General features: G+C 40.8%; 1 protein-coding gene and 1 non-coding gene across 2 annotated transcripts; one reads left to right on the forward strand and one right to left on the reverse strand.

Moving 5' to 3' along the window:
- Positions 1 to 6,416: 6,416 nt before the first annotated feature.
- Positions 6,417 to 14,653, forward strand: LOC115146405 (zinc finger protein 292-like). The gene is made up of 8 exons (XM_029688451.2): positions 6,417 to 6,721; positions 9,834 to 9,988; positions 10,295 to 10,373; positions 10,634 to 10,769; positions 10,901 to 11,103; positions 11,465 to 11,601; positions 11,948 to 12,089; positions 12,190 to 14,653. The coding sequence occupies exons 1-8, from the start codon at positions 6,572 to 6,574 to the stop codon at positions 14,551 to 14,553; spliced, it is 3,366 nt and encodes a 1,121-aa protein (XP_029544311.2). The 5' UTR covers positions 6,417 to 6,571; the 3' UTR covers positions 14,554 to 14,653.
- On the reverse strand, positions 11,260 to 11,329 carry trnaa-cgc (transfer RNA alanine (anticodon CGC)). The gene has a single exon. It is a non-coding gene; the product is annotated as a tRNA-Ala (tRNA).
- Positions 14,654 to 17,749: the final 3,096 nt, after the last annotated feature.

Raw genomic sequence — 17,749 nt, forward strand, 5'->3', positions numbered from 1 at the left:
CCACGTTGGGTCCTCTACTTCTTTTTTTGAGCAACTGATGCCTTGAAGTAAAACCAATGTTTATGGGTTTACGGAAAAAAAGAAAGAAAATAGTTTCTCTCCCAAGCCACACCACACTCAATAGCCTATGGATCAAAACTCAGGATTTTATTTTCACACAGCTGCCTCCAGGTAGGCTTAGAAGGCTGTTACACAGGCAGCCCAATTCTGATATTATTTTGTATTATTAATTTGTTTTTTTTGACCAATCAGATCAGCCCTGAAAAAGATATGATGTGAAAAGATCTGATGTGATTGGTCAAAAGACAAAATTAGTGGGGGAAAAAAATAACAGAATTTGACTTTAACTGCTGTCTATTCTTCTTCCGTGGATTACCCCAACAAGAGAAGGTCACAAGTGTTTCCCTAAAAGCTGTCTGGGTTTAAACACCTTCTATTGTACAGAAAGTGAATAGCTTAATCAATTGATAGTGACAGAATTAGATTACTTCGCAAGCAAAGTCAATTTTTTGTCTCCTCAGCTATGAAAGGTTATAGCTCAGCTTCTGAGTGTCAAAGAAACTAAACAATGATATCCTTGTTTCTAGCATAAAGCATAGTGGATCAAAGCACTGTTATAGGTCCCTTTATATAATCAGATCTGTTTAATTTTCTTCAAAATATTAAGCTAACAAGGGGTAAGTCTGTGTTTTCTGCCATTTTCTTTAATAAACTGTAGGCCAATGGCATACCATCTCTCAATTCGAGTTTTAATTTAACAGCCTTGACACAGAGGTAGGCTATTTAAAGAATGCATGGTGGGTGGAGGAATTGACCGCCAAATCTATGATTTTAACAGCCTATAGCCTAATTTTGTCTGTCAAACAGGTAGGCCTACCTCTTATTTCTTAAATAGGAAGAAAATGGCTCCAACACAAAGACCTCTTGTTGTTAGTAAAAACTAATTAAAATGGAGATGGTTGAAATGAATAATGCCGAATGGAATTTGACAAGTTTCAGCACCATGAACTGCCCATTTCTGATTGATTTTATTGCGGCTCCTGCTTCAAGATTGACCACCACCAGTGGCAGACTGTCATTCAGGGACGGTGGGGCAGAGCCCCACCTGTTGTGAGCCCCACATTTTTAGCAATTGTTATTACACATTTTTTTTTTAAAGGCCCACCGTCCCTGAATGACAGCCTGCCACTGGTGGTGGTCAATCTTGAAGCAGGAGCCGCAGCAAAATACATCAGAAATGGACAGTTCATGGTGCTGAAACTTGCCTGTTTGGCATGTTATTTTGACATGAATGAGTGCAATATATCAGTTCATTGGCCACAGATAAAATTACGTCAAATCACGTTATATATTCAGTAGCGTTCAAAATCTTGGCTAGCAGTCATCATCATGAATCAAGGCGACAATCTACTGGCAAATCCCTTTTAATCCTTGTCATATGAAGAGAAATAATGAAGAGAAATTATAGATAAAACGTATGCTCATCAACAATTGGACATAAATATTACACAAGTTGGAAATCTCAAATTCAATAATGAGTGGTTTGGAAGGAATCAGTGGCTAACTGCAAGCATTGCAAAACAATTATTAGCCTGCTATTCAGTGGAGTGGCTGTGAGGTCCCAAATCTTAGATTAAGGACCTGTTTTCAACATTGGCCATGCTGTCACTGAAGCATGATTTGTGCTGTGCTCAAAACAACTGTTAATTCGGAACTGCAATATCTGACTTCAGGTAGTTCAAGACATCTGGAAACTTAGGAAAAACGAGCTACGACTGGGAAAATAGGTTTTGAACTTTCATCCAACTCGGAATTGTAAATCGGGAACTCGGGCCTCTTTCTTGAGCTACGACCTGAAGATCACTCATGTCATCATGATCCAACTTTTTTCCCCCTGAGTTCCCAGTTGTCTTGAAAGCACCATAAATCCAGACAGACTGGAATGACAGACTTTGATAACAAAATTTGCCCACGAAGGACCGCCACGCCACCTTCCTGTTCACAACAATGCTGCTGCATAAATGACGTAATATGCATACTGTAGCTAAGAAAGTAATATTATGTGTCTCACCCTAATAATTGGGTCTATTTTCACCTCTTAATTTCACCTACTGTTCTGACTTTTTTATTTAACTACGCAAGTCAGTTAAGAACAAATTATTATTTACAATGACAGCCTACCAGGGAACAGTAGGTTAACTGCCTTGTTCAGGGGCAGAACAACATATGTTTTTACCTCGACAGCTCAGGGATTCAATCCAGCAACCTTTCGTTTACTGGCCCAACACTCTAACCACTAGGCTACCTGCTGCCCCAAACTTGGTGGTGCACATGTAGCCTATAACCCGCTTTTGAGAAACGTAATCATTGAATATTGTAAGAGCTTTCATTGTCTGCTTATATTCCCCCTTTATTTATCCTACGTCCGTCCTATCTCGCTCATTAATGTCTTAATAGAAATTACAGATGGCCTCTTGTTCGCTTGTCGTCCCCTTATGCCAGGACTGGGCAATTATTTTCCATGGAGGGCCACGTTAGAATATATATTTGCCTTCGCGGGCCAGAATCATATTACAGGATTATACATCATGTGTATGACTGTGTTGACAGATATATCTACTGTAAATCACATCCAGATATACTACTTATTTTATTTTTTTAACATGGCAAGAAATGAACCACATCCATGTTCTCCTTTTGGTAGGTATTTTCATTATTAAACATTCAATGAACTACACGGAGGGAAAATGACACTGTGCATTCAGCACCACGGACAGAACTCTTGTTAACGGGTATGCACAAGAACACAAGAAAGCGAGAGCTCAACATCACATTTAATCTACGCCATCAGTGTGAGGAGTGAATTCTCTGATGGGCATTGACTAGAGCAGTGAAGTCAGGTATAGTTTCTGACATCACTATGCTCAGGATTTCTGAGAGGCGAGTCAGTAAGAGATGATCTGTGCCTTGACTTGTTATTTTTTCATCACTGAAAATATCTGTTCACATACATAGGTTGACCCAAACAGTACAAACATCTTCTGAGCAGGACTCCTAATCTTTGGAAAGTTTTGTTCATCGAGAGATGCATAGAACCTCATCAGTGACATTGTTTTGAATAGTTCTCCAATCACTGCATCAGACTGAAGATCAATAAGCTCAATTTGCAGGTCATTGGGAGCATTATCTACATTGATGGTGAAAGGAGAGGAAACCAACAGCATGTCATTTTCCAACACATTGAAATGCTTAAAATGATGAGAAAACTCACCGTTCAAAGCAGCAGCGATGTATACTTCTCCCTCTGGTCATCTGATAGGGAACAGACTAGTAGTGTCGGAAGGTGGGTGAGATTGTTGGCTTCTACTTGGCGGGTCAGGAGGAGTAATTTTGCCTTGAAGGCTTTGACAAGGATGTACATCCGATGTGCAAAAAGGCCCTTCCCTTGTAGTTTGGAATTCAGTTCATTCATGAGGGCCATGATGTCCACGGTGAAGGCAAAATCAGTCAATCATTCTTTATCTTGCAGTTGAGAGAAATCCAAATATTTTCCATTCATTTGCAAAAACTCAGCAATATCCGACTTCAGGTCCCACACCCTTTTAAGTACCTTCCCCAAACTCAGCCATCTCACCACGTTTGTGTGGTAGAGGAGATCTGCATGATTCTGTCTCATCCAACAGTGCGACAAACTGCCTGTGGTTTTAAGATGTTGCTCTTATGAAGTTTACCACTTTAGTGACTGTATCCACAATATGGCTCATTTTCAGAACACATTTACAGAGCACCTCCTGATGTATGATGCAATGCAGGAAAATAATTTTCTGATCTGGCTTCAGCTCAGCTACTTGATCTTGTATGCTTTTCAAAAGGCCACGTTTTTTCCTGTCAAGTTTGTGCACTCATCAGTGGTCACACTGGATAACTTTTAAAAACTCAGTCCCAGCTTTACCACACACTTATTAACCTCCTCCAATAAATATTTCCCTGTGGTTGTGCTCTTCATTGACTGCACTGAGGCTCCTCTGTAATTTCAAAGTCTGGGGTTATGTCTCGTCAGAATATCAACAACTGTGCCGTTTCGTGGGCATCACTGCTCTCATCCAGGGCCAAGGAGAAATAGGTTAAATTCTTTACCTTGTCTCTCAATTGCTGTTCCATATTCTCTGCGATGTCTCCAACATGCCGTGTCACTGTTCGTCTTGACAGGGAAACATTTTCAAACAGCTCTTTCTTGTCGGGGAAAAGTATTGCTGCAGAGTCAATTAAACATTCTTTAATGAATTCTCCCTCGGCGAATGGCTTATGTTTAGAAATGTTGTGACAGTACATAGCTAGCTCTCACAATTCCGTTGTTTGCTGAATGCAGTTTTGTGAAATGTCCTTGCTGCTTTTGCAACTGAGAAAGCAACTCTTTCGATGCACTTGCCCTCTGCTCAGAAGACTTATTCCTATATTTCTCTGCATGCTTCGTCTGGAAATGGCTGGACAAGTTGTAGTCTTTCAAGACAGCGATGCTCTCTTTGCACACTAAGTACACAGCTTTCCCTGATACCTTAATAAATAAATAGTTCGATGTCCACTCTTGCTGGAGGAACACCCTACATTCATTGTCTACTTTCCTTTTCTTTAAAATCTTTGAAAAACATTTTTTTGCGCAATTTCGAGCTAGCTACTATTTATAACTGTGACTGTGTCAGCCTGTCAGTCACTATCTGTCCTCGTGCAGTTGTTATTTATACGTGCCTTCAAAATAAATGTCCCCCAGGCGGTGGGAGTTAAATCATTGCATAAAGGCGAGTATTCATTGGGCTTTTAATTTGAATAACAAATAGATTTTTTCAAAACTTTTCAATCTCAAATTCTTTATGTGATCTGAGCATAATTCCACAGGCCACATTGAATGAATCAAGTCGGAGGCCACATATTGCCCCGGGCAGGCCTTTGCCCAGGCCTGCCTTATAATGTCATAGTTTGTACATCTCAATTGTCAGTAGAAACCACATTTGTTTAAGCAAGTCAGCCATCTCAGCTATGTTTTTTTTAGTAAATGTGGCTGAATGAACTGTTTCGCTGCCAAACAAGGCGCCGCTGATAGCCAGGTGTAGCAGTGGTAAAGTGTTGGGCCCTAACAGTTTGTGGGCACCGTTTGTCACCTTTATAGTGCAATTAATGTATTGTTTAGTGTTGTGTTGTGTGTAGTGGCTTTGCTGGCATGCATCTAACATATTATTTGTTTTGCCTCACCAAGATTTACATGCTAAAAATGCCACTGCCACCATAATGACAGTTACTTGAATCTGTCTTATTGTGAGGTCAATAACTCTGATAAATACATCATAGGCAATAAACATATTGTTTTTAATCAAATAAATTATAGTAGTAGCAAGCTATCAAAGTTGACATCCAGTCTTCAGCAGCATACCACCCTGCATCCCACTGCTAGCTTGCTTCTCAAGCTAAGCACAGTTGGTCCTGGTTGGTCCCTGGATGGGAGTCTGATGGAAGTGGTGTTGTAGGGATGGTAAGAAGCACTCTTTCATCTAGACTAAAAAAATATCCCAATACCCTAGGGGAGTGATTGTGGACATGGCCCTGTGTAGGCAGCTGTCTTTTGGATGGGATGATAAACGGGTGTCCTGACTCTCTGTGGTCACTAAAGATCCCATGACATTTATCGTAAGAGTTAACCCAAGTGTCCTGGCTAAATTCCCAGTCTGGCCTTCATGGCCACCTAGCCATCCCCAGTTTACAAGTAGCTCATTCATCCTCCTGTAACTATTCCCCAGGTTGTTGCTGTAAATGAGAATGTGTTCTCAGTCAATTTACCTGGTAAAATAAGGGTTAAATAAAAAATAGCTTCATGCTCTCCTTCTCAAATTGAACAGAATATAGGCTATTTTAGGGATTAGGCCTAATCAACAACAAACAATTCTGAAGAAGCATTTGAACTGCCACCATAGACTACAGTCAATGGTTAGGCAGAATACGACAACGTTATTGATCAGCAAGAGCAGAGCAGGCAGGGGCTCAGGGTTGGAACATCCATTGCAGTGTGTAATGCATTTACCAGCCTCTATCTTGGAAATATAACTTTGCACTGTGCTTCTCCAAGCATGCACTTCGTAGCTTTAGGCTATGAATCACTTGATTGAGACCACACCAATCAATAGCCTATAGGCGCAATTGATATTGCGGCCCAGTACAGAATCAGAGGGGCAGCACCAGGCACACATCCATAGAAAGCCTAAAAGCAGCTCATTGTAAACGCTGAGAAAAATCGACATTTCATCAATTACAAATTACATGACCCTCCCTTGGACTAGATTTAAAAAATAATAACACTAAACCCTCCCCTTGACTGAAAAGGAAAAAGCATGACCCTCCCCCATTTTCCTAACGGTAACCATTCGGTAAATTTCGATCCATCTCTTAGGGTTGGCGAAAAGTCACTTCGAAGTGGCGTGTTTTTAGGCAGACCCTCGCCTCTCCCTTCCCCCCCTTTGCGTGTGCGTGTGCGATTCTGGCAGCGTAACATCTGTGCGTACGCGGTCGTGATTGTGTTGTGAAGATGGCGGAGGGAGAGACAGAGAAGGAATATGCCACAAGAAAAGCTATCGAGCGGCTCCGAGAACGGTTCCAGGAATTGACTACAACACTTAAAGAAAGCCCGGAATCGCCGTCGGACGCCTCTTTGCGTTTCTGCCAGGAATTCTGCCAGGTCCGCATGTTTTTCCAACTACCCATCCTAGCTAGTTTGCAGCCTTCCATCCAGCTTCCTGGCTGATGATGCGCGTGTACGTTAGCTACAACAATGTAGCTAGCTGGCTAGCTCGCGCTAGCCACATCAGAACAGATATATAAACACACACCATTACTCCCTGTTTTACCGTTTGATTATTGTAGTTAGTAAAATATATACATTAGTTTTTTCCGATATGTAGTTTAATCTATTACTTTGGCATGATATCTTATCATCACTCATTTTCCCCTGCTAGTTGACGTTAGCTAGCTGCTAGATGAATTTTGGCTAGTTAGCTGGTTGATCAGGCTCCTTCATGCTGAGAAGAGCTAGCTTGGTTTTTGTGCGGATTTGCATTCAAATGCACCGGTGTTTTAGGTTTGCACGACACGAAACGAATTTCATCCATGTAAATGTGCATATTTAAAATAGAAATTAAGGCAAATTAACGTTTTTCCATTCGTCCATTGTGTTAGTGGATCAATATTGAGTGTGCCTGTAAAAGTCTAATGTATAGGCCTGGCCTACCAAATACCTAGGTAGTATTTATTTTCATGCAACTCATAGGTTAACTACGTGTGTAAGGTTTTAATTGTTAGAAAAACAATATTAACTCGTCAGTTGGTAGGTTTATTCGGTTCTGTGTATTGTATGACAAACCTGCTGGGCCTTGTTTGAAACCCCTCCAGTGCGAAGTGATGAATTTATTGATTTATTTTACCAGGTAAGTTGACTGAGAACTCGTTCTTATTTACAGCAACGACATGGGGAATAGTTACGGGGGGATGAATGAGCCAATTGGAAGCTGGGGATGATTATGTTAGTGATGATGCATGAAGCACAATCTCAAACTATCAGGTCAAATTTGGAGATAAAACTGCAATGGTGATTAATCATCTGACACAGATTAGTAACAATATACACATAAGATAGCCTTGTACCATATGTTTTCTTACTAAGAAATGGTATTTAGACAGTTGCAGAAAAAATACTTAGTCACTTAAAGATTGTGTTATCAAGTGTTTTTATTTTTTGTATTTTTTTTTACGTGTGTTGTGCAATGCATTGAAATACCATGTTACATTTAGCCTACATTTAGCAATAGCCACACATTGATGGCCTAGCTACAATTTGAAAGGGTGGTTATATGTGAATGCTTCCATACAACTTATAGGTAGTGTTAATTCTGCATTCTGCTAAATGACTTAAATGTAATGTAATGTAAATGTTAATAAGCAGGGTTTCCCAAACTCGGTCCAGGGTTCTCACCTGGGTGCACGTTTTTTACCCTATCACTACACAGCTGATTCAAATAACCAACTCATTGTCAAGCTTTGATTATTTGAATCAGTTGCATAGTGCTAGGGTGAAAACTAAAACGTGCAGGACCGAGTTGGTGAAACCCTGATGTAAAGCATAGTACAGAGAATTTTGGACCAACCTTGGTGATACTTTCTCAATTCCCGACATGGAAGACTATACATATTCTAAAGTTATATATTTAGTTGCAGGGGTTTTGTTTTAAATTGAGAAAATTATTAAATTAAATCGATTTAATTTTTTTGCTGCATGAAGTAATCCAACAGCAATGTGTACGCCGCCATCGTGTCTATTTCAAATCTTCTCACATTGATTGAGACAGGTGGGTGTCCACCCCGAAGTGCTTCATGTCATGATTACATTTGTCTCTCTCGATCAATGAGAAGATTTTAAATAGACAATATGGCGGCGTACACATTGTTGGATTACTTCATGGAGCAAAAAATTCATTGAATTTAATAACGGAGCCTCTTCTAAATTCAAATTAACCCACTGCGACTAGACATGGACGTTTAGCAGACGTGTTGTCTTCCAAGTCAGGAAGTTAGAAAGTATTTTTTTCTGCACAAAGGTTGGTCAAATTCTCTGCTATGCTTTACACTATCTACCTTGTAACAACTGTATGGAAGCGTTCACATATCGCCACCTTTTCAAAGTCTAACTATAGAAGAGCCACACTCATTTGCGCAGAGATTAGGCTTCCCCTTGAATGGGAGAAGGGATGACGGACAAGGAAAATATTGTCAGTACTTGTAGTATTCAAGCTTCACTCAACTGTGAATATTAGGCCTGCATCCTACATGGTTAGCCTACTCACTACTCAGTGTGGTTTAGCCTATTATAGGCTACTGCATGGCTTCCAATTGGCCCTCACTATAGCCTTGATTCAGCAGCCCGACTTATAGAATTTAAAGCAGCATCCCGTATACTGCTCATCTAGCAGTGGTGGAAAAGTACCCAATTATCATACTTGAGTAAATGTAAAGAAACCTTTAATAGAAAATGACTCAAGTAAAGGTCACCCAGTAAAATGTTACTTGAGTAAAAGTATTTGGTTTTAAATATACTTAAGTATCAAAAGTAAAATTATAATAAGTTCATATTCCTTCTATTAAGCAACCCAGACTGCACCATTTTCTCTTTTTTATTTAAAAAAAAATGTATGGATAGCCAGGGGCACACGTCAACATTCAGACATAATTTACAAACAAAGCATGAGTGTTTAGTTAGTCCGCCAGATCAGAGGCACTAGGGATGACCAGGGATGTTCTGTTGCTAAGTGCGTGAATTGGACCATTTTCCTGTCCTGTTAAGCATTCAAAATTTTAGGAGTACTTTTGGGTGTCAAGCAAAATGTATGGAGTAAAAAGTACAATATTTTCTTAATGAATGTAGTAAAAGTAGTCAAACTACAGATATCCCCAAAAATAACTTAAGTAGTACTTTAAAGTGTTTTTTACTTACGTACTTTACACAATGAAAAATGTTTAAATCACAGATATAAAGAGGTTGTTAGCAGTCCAACAGTCTTCATTACATTGGTGATTGACATAAATATTCCTACCAGGAGACTGCACTAGGAATCGTATTATTAGCTGTTCTCAATTTTATATTTTAATGGAATGTAGCGTATTTTACCTAGAAGGACTAATAATTAATGCAATTGTGCAATTACACTATTTGTATGGTAATTGTTAAGTAGTTAGCTAGTTGAAGAAATGCATTAATTTAATAGCAGGCACTAATCAGCTTGCCATGCTTTTGTTTGCAGATCCTTGTGGAACATGCAGGTCGATGGAAGGCTGAGGAGGAGCCACTGCCTTTACTGGAGGTGTACACAGTGGCCATACTCAGTTATGCAAAGGCCATCACCTGTCTCTCCTCCGAATGTGAAAATGTGCCGCTCGTACTTGAAAACCTAGGACTGTGAGTACTCAAAGATAAAACGTCAAAATCTGATTTACAGATTTTCATGGAACCAGCTGTGCAGTTTTTCAGATGGTAGTAGGCCTATGTTATTAAATGACAGTGAGCATTCCAGTTTAATTAGCGCTAGTGACCAATACAACTGTGCATTGCCCCACTAATTTGACAAGATAAATAAATTAGGCTTCGCATAAATGAGCTGCGGCAGAAGGGCGTAGTGCTTCAATTTTAGTAATCTGCACACAACTGTAGCATCATTAGCATGAGCCAAAACAAACTCATTGAATGACCCTGTTTTACTTGCAGGAGCTGTGTGGAGCTCCTGCTCTCATTGCCTGAGAGTGTCCCTGGTGCCTTATGGGAGGAGTTCCAGTCCTGTGTCAAGGTTAGTCTCCACTGCTGCTCTATTTTTCTTTTGCTCTTAGAACAGCAATGTTTGTAATGAGCCTATTATGCCAATTATCTTTTGAAAAATGACTAGGTGACCCAATCAAAGTAAAAAAATATATGATATGTGCATGCATTGAAACATGCACATATCACCCTGTTTGACATAATTAGTTAATCTAGGCCTACGTTTTGAAAAGTTTCGTTTTTTTGTTTTGCATAGTTCTAAAGTATTAAGTTATATGCTCTCCTTTACAGTCGGCACACAGCCTTCTGCAAAAACATGGGAACACACAGCTTCACATGCTATCAGCTATGGCACAGGAGCCTGGCGTGTGGACCAACACCACTCTGTGCAGCATTCTGTCTAATGAGATGCCTGAAATTGACAGAGGTTAGTTTTAGCCTACCTGTGTAGTTTTTTGTTGCAAGAACTTTGAACACATGAGATGACTGATTTTTAAATGTTGTGGTGACTGCTCAGTAGTGTTATTTGTAATCGTGTTCCCTTTTTCTACTCCCCAGTTCATGAGTTCCTGCAAATGGAAGGTCCCACACTCCTTAGTATGCGAATAAAGCACCTTATCAAACAGAATCGAGCAGAGAAAGCAGCTGTCTTAGCGAAGATGTGCTCAGAGTATCCAGAGTATGAAGGAAAGGGGAACTTCAAGCAGACGTACCTTGTTTGCCTGTGTATGACAAAAACACAAGAACAACTCATGCAAGAGGTGAGTGGATAGCATTTTTTACATCAAGCCGTTTAACAGACTAGTGCATTCAAAAAAGGGGGTTGAACAAGGGCTTGTCTTTTTTTTTTTTTGAGTCATTTAGCAGACTCTCTTATCCAGAGTGACTTACAGTAGTGAGTGCATACATTTTCGCGCTGGTCCCCAGTGGGAATCGAACCCACAGCCCTGGTGTTGCGAGCCCCATGCTCTACCAACTGAGCCAAACTGATGGAGTTTTGATGAAGGAATGAAATGACAAACTCCAGTTGGATAATGATGAATGAAAATAACCCTGATGGAAAATCATCAACTGTGGGTGACTGTAGAATACCATAATTATGACATGTTATCTCTGGGTCAGATCATGCAGGTAGACTGTAAGGATGGATTGGAGATGATTTGTAACCTGGAGTCGGATGGGGATGAAAAAGGAGCCCTTTGTTTGTGCTCTGCATTCCTTGAGCGGCAGCTTCTCCAGGGAGATGTGTATTGTGCCTGGTGAGTATTGCCCTCTAATTTCCATTTTCCACTTGCTTTGTTTAATGTGGATGTGACGTAATTTGTATTTATTTAGTTATTTTTTTCCCGTGGGGTGTAACAGGTACAATATACTTTTCTCTAAATGTTTTTCTTGAAATTATATGAAAGGTACATAAATACTAAGTATGGATCATTATGATCCTATTACAGAGTTAGAAAAGTAATGATACATTTAGTATGTAAAGGAGACAAAAATAAGTGAGCCAACCTCCTAATGGATGTCGTATGTCGACGACAAACTTATCTCTTGTAAAGCCCTTAATGTGTGACAGTCCTTCAGGTGTGTTCACTTTTCTTTTTACAGGGAGCTCACACTATTCTGGAGCAAGCTTTTAATGCGGTCAGAGTCTTCAGCTGATGCATTTCTTGGTCAATGCAGAAAGTTGGTTCTGCTCTCCAGGAGCGTCTGTCATATCCTCTTCCTCATCAAGGTTATCCAATCGGAGGTGAAATTCTTGAATGTGTAAAATTGTATAGGTTACTGCTTGGATATACCATTTAACGATGTATATTCTCATGACTGACTTTGGCTTTATTTTTTCTCAGGTTGGAGAAGTGGGACTGCCGGTGTGCATTGAAATGTGCATTCAAGCTCTACAAATGGCATCCAGTGACAACACGGACAGCAGGACCACCATCTGCAAAACTATTTCCTGCCTTTTGCCCACTGATTTTGAGGTGAAACGGGCATGCCAACTAACAGAGTTCCTCTTTCAGCCAACTGTGGACTCATATTATGCTGTTGAAGCACTCTATAATGAACCTGATGAAAAGCTTGAGGACGAGAATCTTCCAGTACCCAACTCACTACGCTGTGAGTTACTGTTGGCCTTGAAGACACAGTGGCCTTTTGATCCAGAGTTCTGGGACTGGAGAACCTTGAAGCGCAATTGTTTGGCATTGATGGGTGAGGAGGGATCCATTGTGTCATCTATCGACACTCTCAATGACGCAGATGAGGGACTTGAGGATGATGCAGCAGAAAAAGGTCCAGAATTCAAAGACCTTGAGGACTTTATTTTGAATACTACAAATGAATTGAATGAAATTGCAGATGAAAAAGAGAAAAATAGGGAAGCTAAGAAATTAAGGGAGAAAGGGTTTGTATCTGCAAGGTTTAGGAATTGGCGAGCCTATATGCAGTATTGTGTTCTATGTGATAAAGAGTTCCTTGGCCACAGGATAGTCCGCCATGCACAGAAGCATTTTAAAGATGGGGTCTACACCTGTCCAATTTGTGCTGACAGCTTTGACACTAAGGAGATTCTTGAGCCACATGTAGCATCCCACGTGAAGCAGTCTTGCAAAGAGCGACTTGCTGCTATGAAAGCAACAAGGAAATTGCCCAAGCCAACGCAATCTACCAGTAGTCATTGTAATAATTTTAAAGACGGAGCTGTGGTGAAGCTTGAGGCAGAGACCATTGTCAGTCCAAATGATGCTCATTCTATGGATGGAAATTGCAACAGTGCTGAAACGGTCAAAGTCAGTCCTCCAAAGTCTGTACAAACTAAGGTCAGTCCTCAAAAGCCTGTACCAACTAGATATGAAGCAGAATTTACTGAGGATTGTGTCTGCCCTGTTACATACTGTCAGAAGGTATTCAAGTTTTTTCGGAGTCTTGTAACGCATGTAAAAGCCCACAAAAATGACGAGGAAGCAACACGTTTTCTGGAGATACAACGACAGAAGGTTGTGTGTCAGTATTGCCGTCGGCAGTTTGTGAATTCCAGACATCTCAATGATCATTTGCAAATGCACTGTGGCGCTAAGCCATACTATTGCATACAGCTGAATTGCACAGCCAGCTTTCACTGCAATTCGGAACTTCTCATGCACAAAAAACAACACACTGACTTTAAGTCACAGTGTATGTTTCCTAATTGTGGAAGGATTTTCAACGAGGCCTACCTGTTGTATGATCATGAGGCACAACATTACCTTACATTCACTTGCAAAATAGCTAATTGTGGGAATATTTTCTATTCACAGTCCCAGCTAAATTTGCATCAGCAGAACCATGACACTAATGAAATGCCCGTCGCAAGTGAGAACAATCCTATACCTGAAATAGAACCTTCCACCCAGTGCTCCGCTAGGCAAGAGGAAACTTGCTCTGCCTCTGTCAATCTAGATCAGAAGACAGCACAGGATTATGTGACGGAAGAAGTGGTTAAATCAGGTTCGTCAACAGTTCCTGAGAACCCAAAATGCCCAATGAAAATAAAACATTCAGTCGAGAGTATGTTGAGCAGTTCTGTTGTCAATCCCAGAAAGGAGTTTCGGAAGTGTTATGTTCCACTGATCAAAACTAAACTGGGATTGGAGAATGCAAAACTGGGATTGGAGAATGCAAAACTATCTCCTGTCGTCCCACGCCAAGAAATGATAGCAAATCATGTGGATCCCCAATATCACTGTGGAACAAATCCTTTGAAAGGGTGCCCAAAAGAGGAGCAGAATAACAGACCAACTGAAGCTGTTCAGAAAGTGTTGCCACAGGCCTTTCCTCCACGAGAAATTAAGAGTGAACCCCCATTTATTCTACATCCATATCAAAACACTCCTGCAATAACTGGTAGAGATGAGGATGAGTATAGTTGTCCACTTGAAGCATGTGACCGCAAATACAGTACCTCCAAAAGTCTCTCCCGACATGTAAAGAAAAACCATCCAGACATTTTTGAAGACTGGAAACTGGCAAAGAAGTACAAGAAAGTTGTCAAAATAACTTCGAGAAAGGTTCCATCAGTGAACAAGACTTCACAGGACCCAGAGAACAAAACATTACTTCATCAAGCACCACTATGCAGCAATAGTGGATTACAGCAGTTTGAATATCCGGTGGCATGTTCAAATTTACCTGCAATTCGCCCGTTTGGGAAACCCCCCCAAACCAGACTGGTCTAATGCAGTCCGAGATGGGTGACTCATGGACATCTACATTGAACGATTGCTATGCAGAGGTCTTCCATCTGAATGAATACCCCAATAAGAGCATAACTCCTTGGCAATCAGAACCGTATCAACTGTTAGAAAGGGGCAGAGAACATACACCAGCAAATATGCATGATAGTGCCATCCAACCCATTAAATCAGAGTCAAGTCTGATGAATCAGATGTCGGAATATGTGTCAAGCTCTCTTATGCTGGATAATGGAGGACAACACTATGGGATAACTAATTCTGGGGATAATGTTGATGTTTCCCTAATGGGAAAAAACTATTCCAGTATGTCTGGCCAAGAAAGTAACAATTTGTCAGCTGGAGGTTCCCATGCTTCATATGTCCCAAATGAATATGTCCTTAATTCAAGGGCATCAATAGACATTCCAAGCAATGCAGTGAGCCATGATGGCCAAGTAGCACCAAGAAACACAGTGGAGATGACCAACATGGAGGACGTAACTCATCTTACATCACCCAATTATGAGAATCAGATGAGCAGCTCTGTAGATGAAATGCTTCTTAGTCCGCATGCTTCTATCCAAAAAGATGTATCGTACAATGAGGACACTCGTGCAGAATCTGAAGCTATCCCTGCAGATGAGAAGATTGCTGATCATGAGACACAGAAAGTAAAACGCTGCAGACTCAGCAAGAGAACGAAATGGCCTGCTATCATAAAGGATGGCAAAGTCATCTGCCGAAGATGCTTTAGAGAATTCTCAAGCACAAAGTCTCTCGGAGGTCATCTTTCAAAACGCTCCCAGTGCAAGCCATTAGTTGAAATGGACTTAACGGCTGATTTGCCTATGTCATTTCTCGACTTTCTCAATGACCCAAACGTTCCTGAAACTGGATCAATATACAACATACTAAATGGTGAATTCCCACAGGAAGGTGTTGGTAATCCCGCCACGCCAAATCCTTCTAATTTGTCACAAAAGGAAACCCAAAAACCACTGGATTCTCAATCAAACACTTTTCCTTCAGTTTCGGCCGGTAGACAATCCAAACTCAGCCCAAATAAAACAGTGTGGATAGAATTGAAAGAGTCAAAGAATTATGCTGGCAGTCAGCAGGATGGGGAGTCAAAAGGCAGTCTTGCTGAAAAAAGGTCAAGTGCAACTTCCTTTGCAGCATGTCAAGATGACAAGGTTATAGAAATTCAAAATGCCCTACAAATGTTGGATTTAGTTGAAGCTGCACATGAGAAAAGTTTGCAGGAAACTTGTTCCTCAAAGTACAGTGGCAGCCAAAGCAATGCAATCTCAAGCTATAATGTCATGCAAAAAGATCATGTTCAAAACACGACAACAAAAACGATTGTCAAGAAGGAAGACCAGAATCGTGACAATGGCCCCAAGCCGTTCAAGTGTGAAATGGATTATTGTGAATATGGGTTCATGACAAAAGAGGCATTATTCAGACACCTTGGTAGAGTTCATGATTACACCATTGAGATGATTGAGGAACTCAAGAAAACCCCAGTCAAATTCTCGCCATATCCTTGTTACATTTGCCCCAAAACATTTACCAGAACCACAGGCCTAAGAATTCACTATGAAAAAGTCCACCACCTGACGCAGGCAGAGATGAACAAGTTGAAGGTCGGAAATCGCAAAAAAAGGTCAAGCAACCCCAATATTGAAACAGAGGTAGAGAGTAGTCATGGAACTGGATCTTCAGTTGTGTCAACTTTCATCAAACAAGAGCCACTTGATATTGACACTGGCTGTTCAATTCAAAGCACAAATCAAGACGGTCATGCACAATCCTCTGAGATCATTACAGCTGGAGATGCAGTTCAAGAGGATTCCTTGCATCAATTAACAGTTGAGAGAGTGCAATCACCACAAGATACCTTGGATGACTTGGACAAGTCATTTTACGAATTAGAATCACCATCAAAGACCAGATATACCAAGAATGAGACATTAATGACAGCCTCACAAATTAACCACACTCCAGTGTTGAAGCAAAAATTAGGTCAAGGTGACACTGCGGAGAGGCCAGCTGCACGTTCCGATGCTAGATCTTTTAGCCATGCAACAGAGGTGGCATCCAGCCAGGCTGTGAAACCCTCACCAGAAAAAGCAAGTTGTTCAAAAAACACAATATCCAAAGATGAGGTTCATTTCCAAAGGAAAGAAAAGGTTCAGAAAAGGTTGGGGCTTCAACTGTGTGACGCTGACAATTCTTTTAGCCCATATAGGCCCTACCGTTGTGTTCATGAAGGATGCGCTGCAGCCTTTACCATCCAGCAAAATCTGATCCTTCACTCTAGGGCTATGCATCAGTCATCCCTTCCCCTGTCTTCAGGAGACCTTGATACTGTAAAGGCTGTCACTGGTGAACAAGCTGCTGAAGTTGAGAATAATGAAATCCGATGTCAAGTGAAAGACTGTTCAAGGATATTTCCAGGGATTACAACCTTGGTGCAGCATTACCTATTGCTTCATAAATTCACTCGAGATAAAACCACTGCTATGATGTCAAGCCTCAATATAGGGACATTCCAGTGTGACCGGTCAGAATGTACACTCTCCTTCACCTCTGTGGAGAAATACATTGACCACATCAAAAACTTTCACAAGGAAATAAACATCTCTGAGAGAGGTAGTGTAGATCAGACTTTTAAGTGTGGGTATGATGGCTGTGACCGGGTCTACACTACAAAGTCAAACCTTCTTCGTCATGAGATGAAAAAGCATGATTTAATTTATATTCCCAGAACACAGCAACAGAGAACAACATGCGTCAAGCCCAACAATGGCAAAGAGAACATTGAAAACGCAGTCAAATTGAACAAGAAAAACACTAAGCAAGATGACGGATCGCTCGACCACTGGACTAACTTTGGAAAACCCTCTCTGAAATCTATGGATGAGGCATCTGCCATCTGCACCCAACAATTATCTTTGCAATATCCATGCATGATAAAAGGCTGCGACACAGTTGAACGGACTGAACGGAATATATTCAAACATTACACCACACATGGCCTCACCGAGAAATATATAGAGGATCAGAGAAGCCAGTTTATGTTCTGTAAAAAGTACCCACGCTCAAGAGTCAAAGATGCAAACAAATCCGAGGGTATGTCAACAGACTCCTCTGAGGAGACGGACCCTGACGAGGATGAGCCTGAGACTTCAGAGAC

This window comes from Oncorhynchus nerka, linkage group LG18 (genome assembly GCF_034236695.1).
Source record: "Oncorhynchus nerka isolate Pitt River linkage group LG18, Oner_Uvic_2.0, whole genome shotgun sequence".
Classification (NCBI taxonomy): domain Eukaryota; kingdom Metazoa; phylum Chordata; class Actinopteri; order Salmoniformes; family Salmonidae; genus Oncorhynchus; species Oncorhynchus nerka.

What these genes read in the sequence shown, in the direction of transcription:
- LOC115146405 (XM_029688451.2), top strand. Translation starts at nt 6,572, where the DNA reads ATGGCGGAGGGAGAGACAGAGAAGGAATATGCCACAAGAAAAGCTATC. An exon ending in GATGCCTGAAATTGACAGAG is followed by an intron (nt 10,770 to 10,900) that starts GTTAGTTTTAGC and finishes TCTACTCCCCAG; the next exon opens with TTCATGAGTTCCTGCAAATG. An exon ending in AAGAACAACTCATGCAAGAG is followed by an intron (nt 11,104 to 11,464) that starts GTGAGTGGATAG and finishes TCTCTGGGTCAG; the next exon opens with ATCATGCAGGTAGACTGTAA.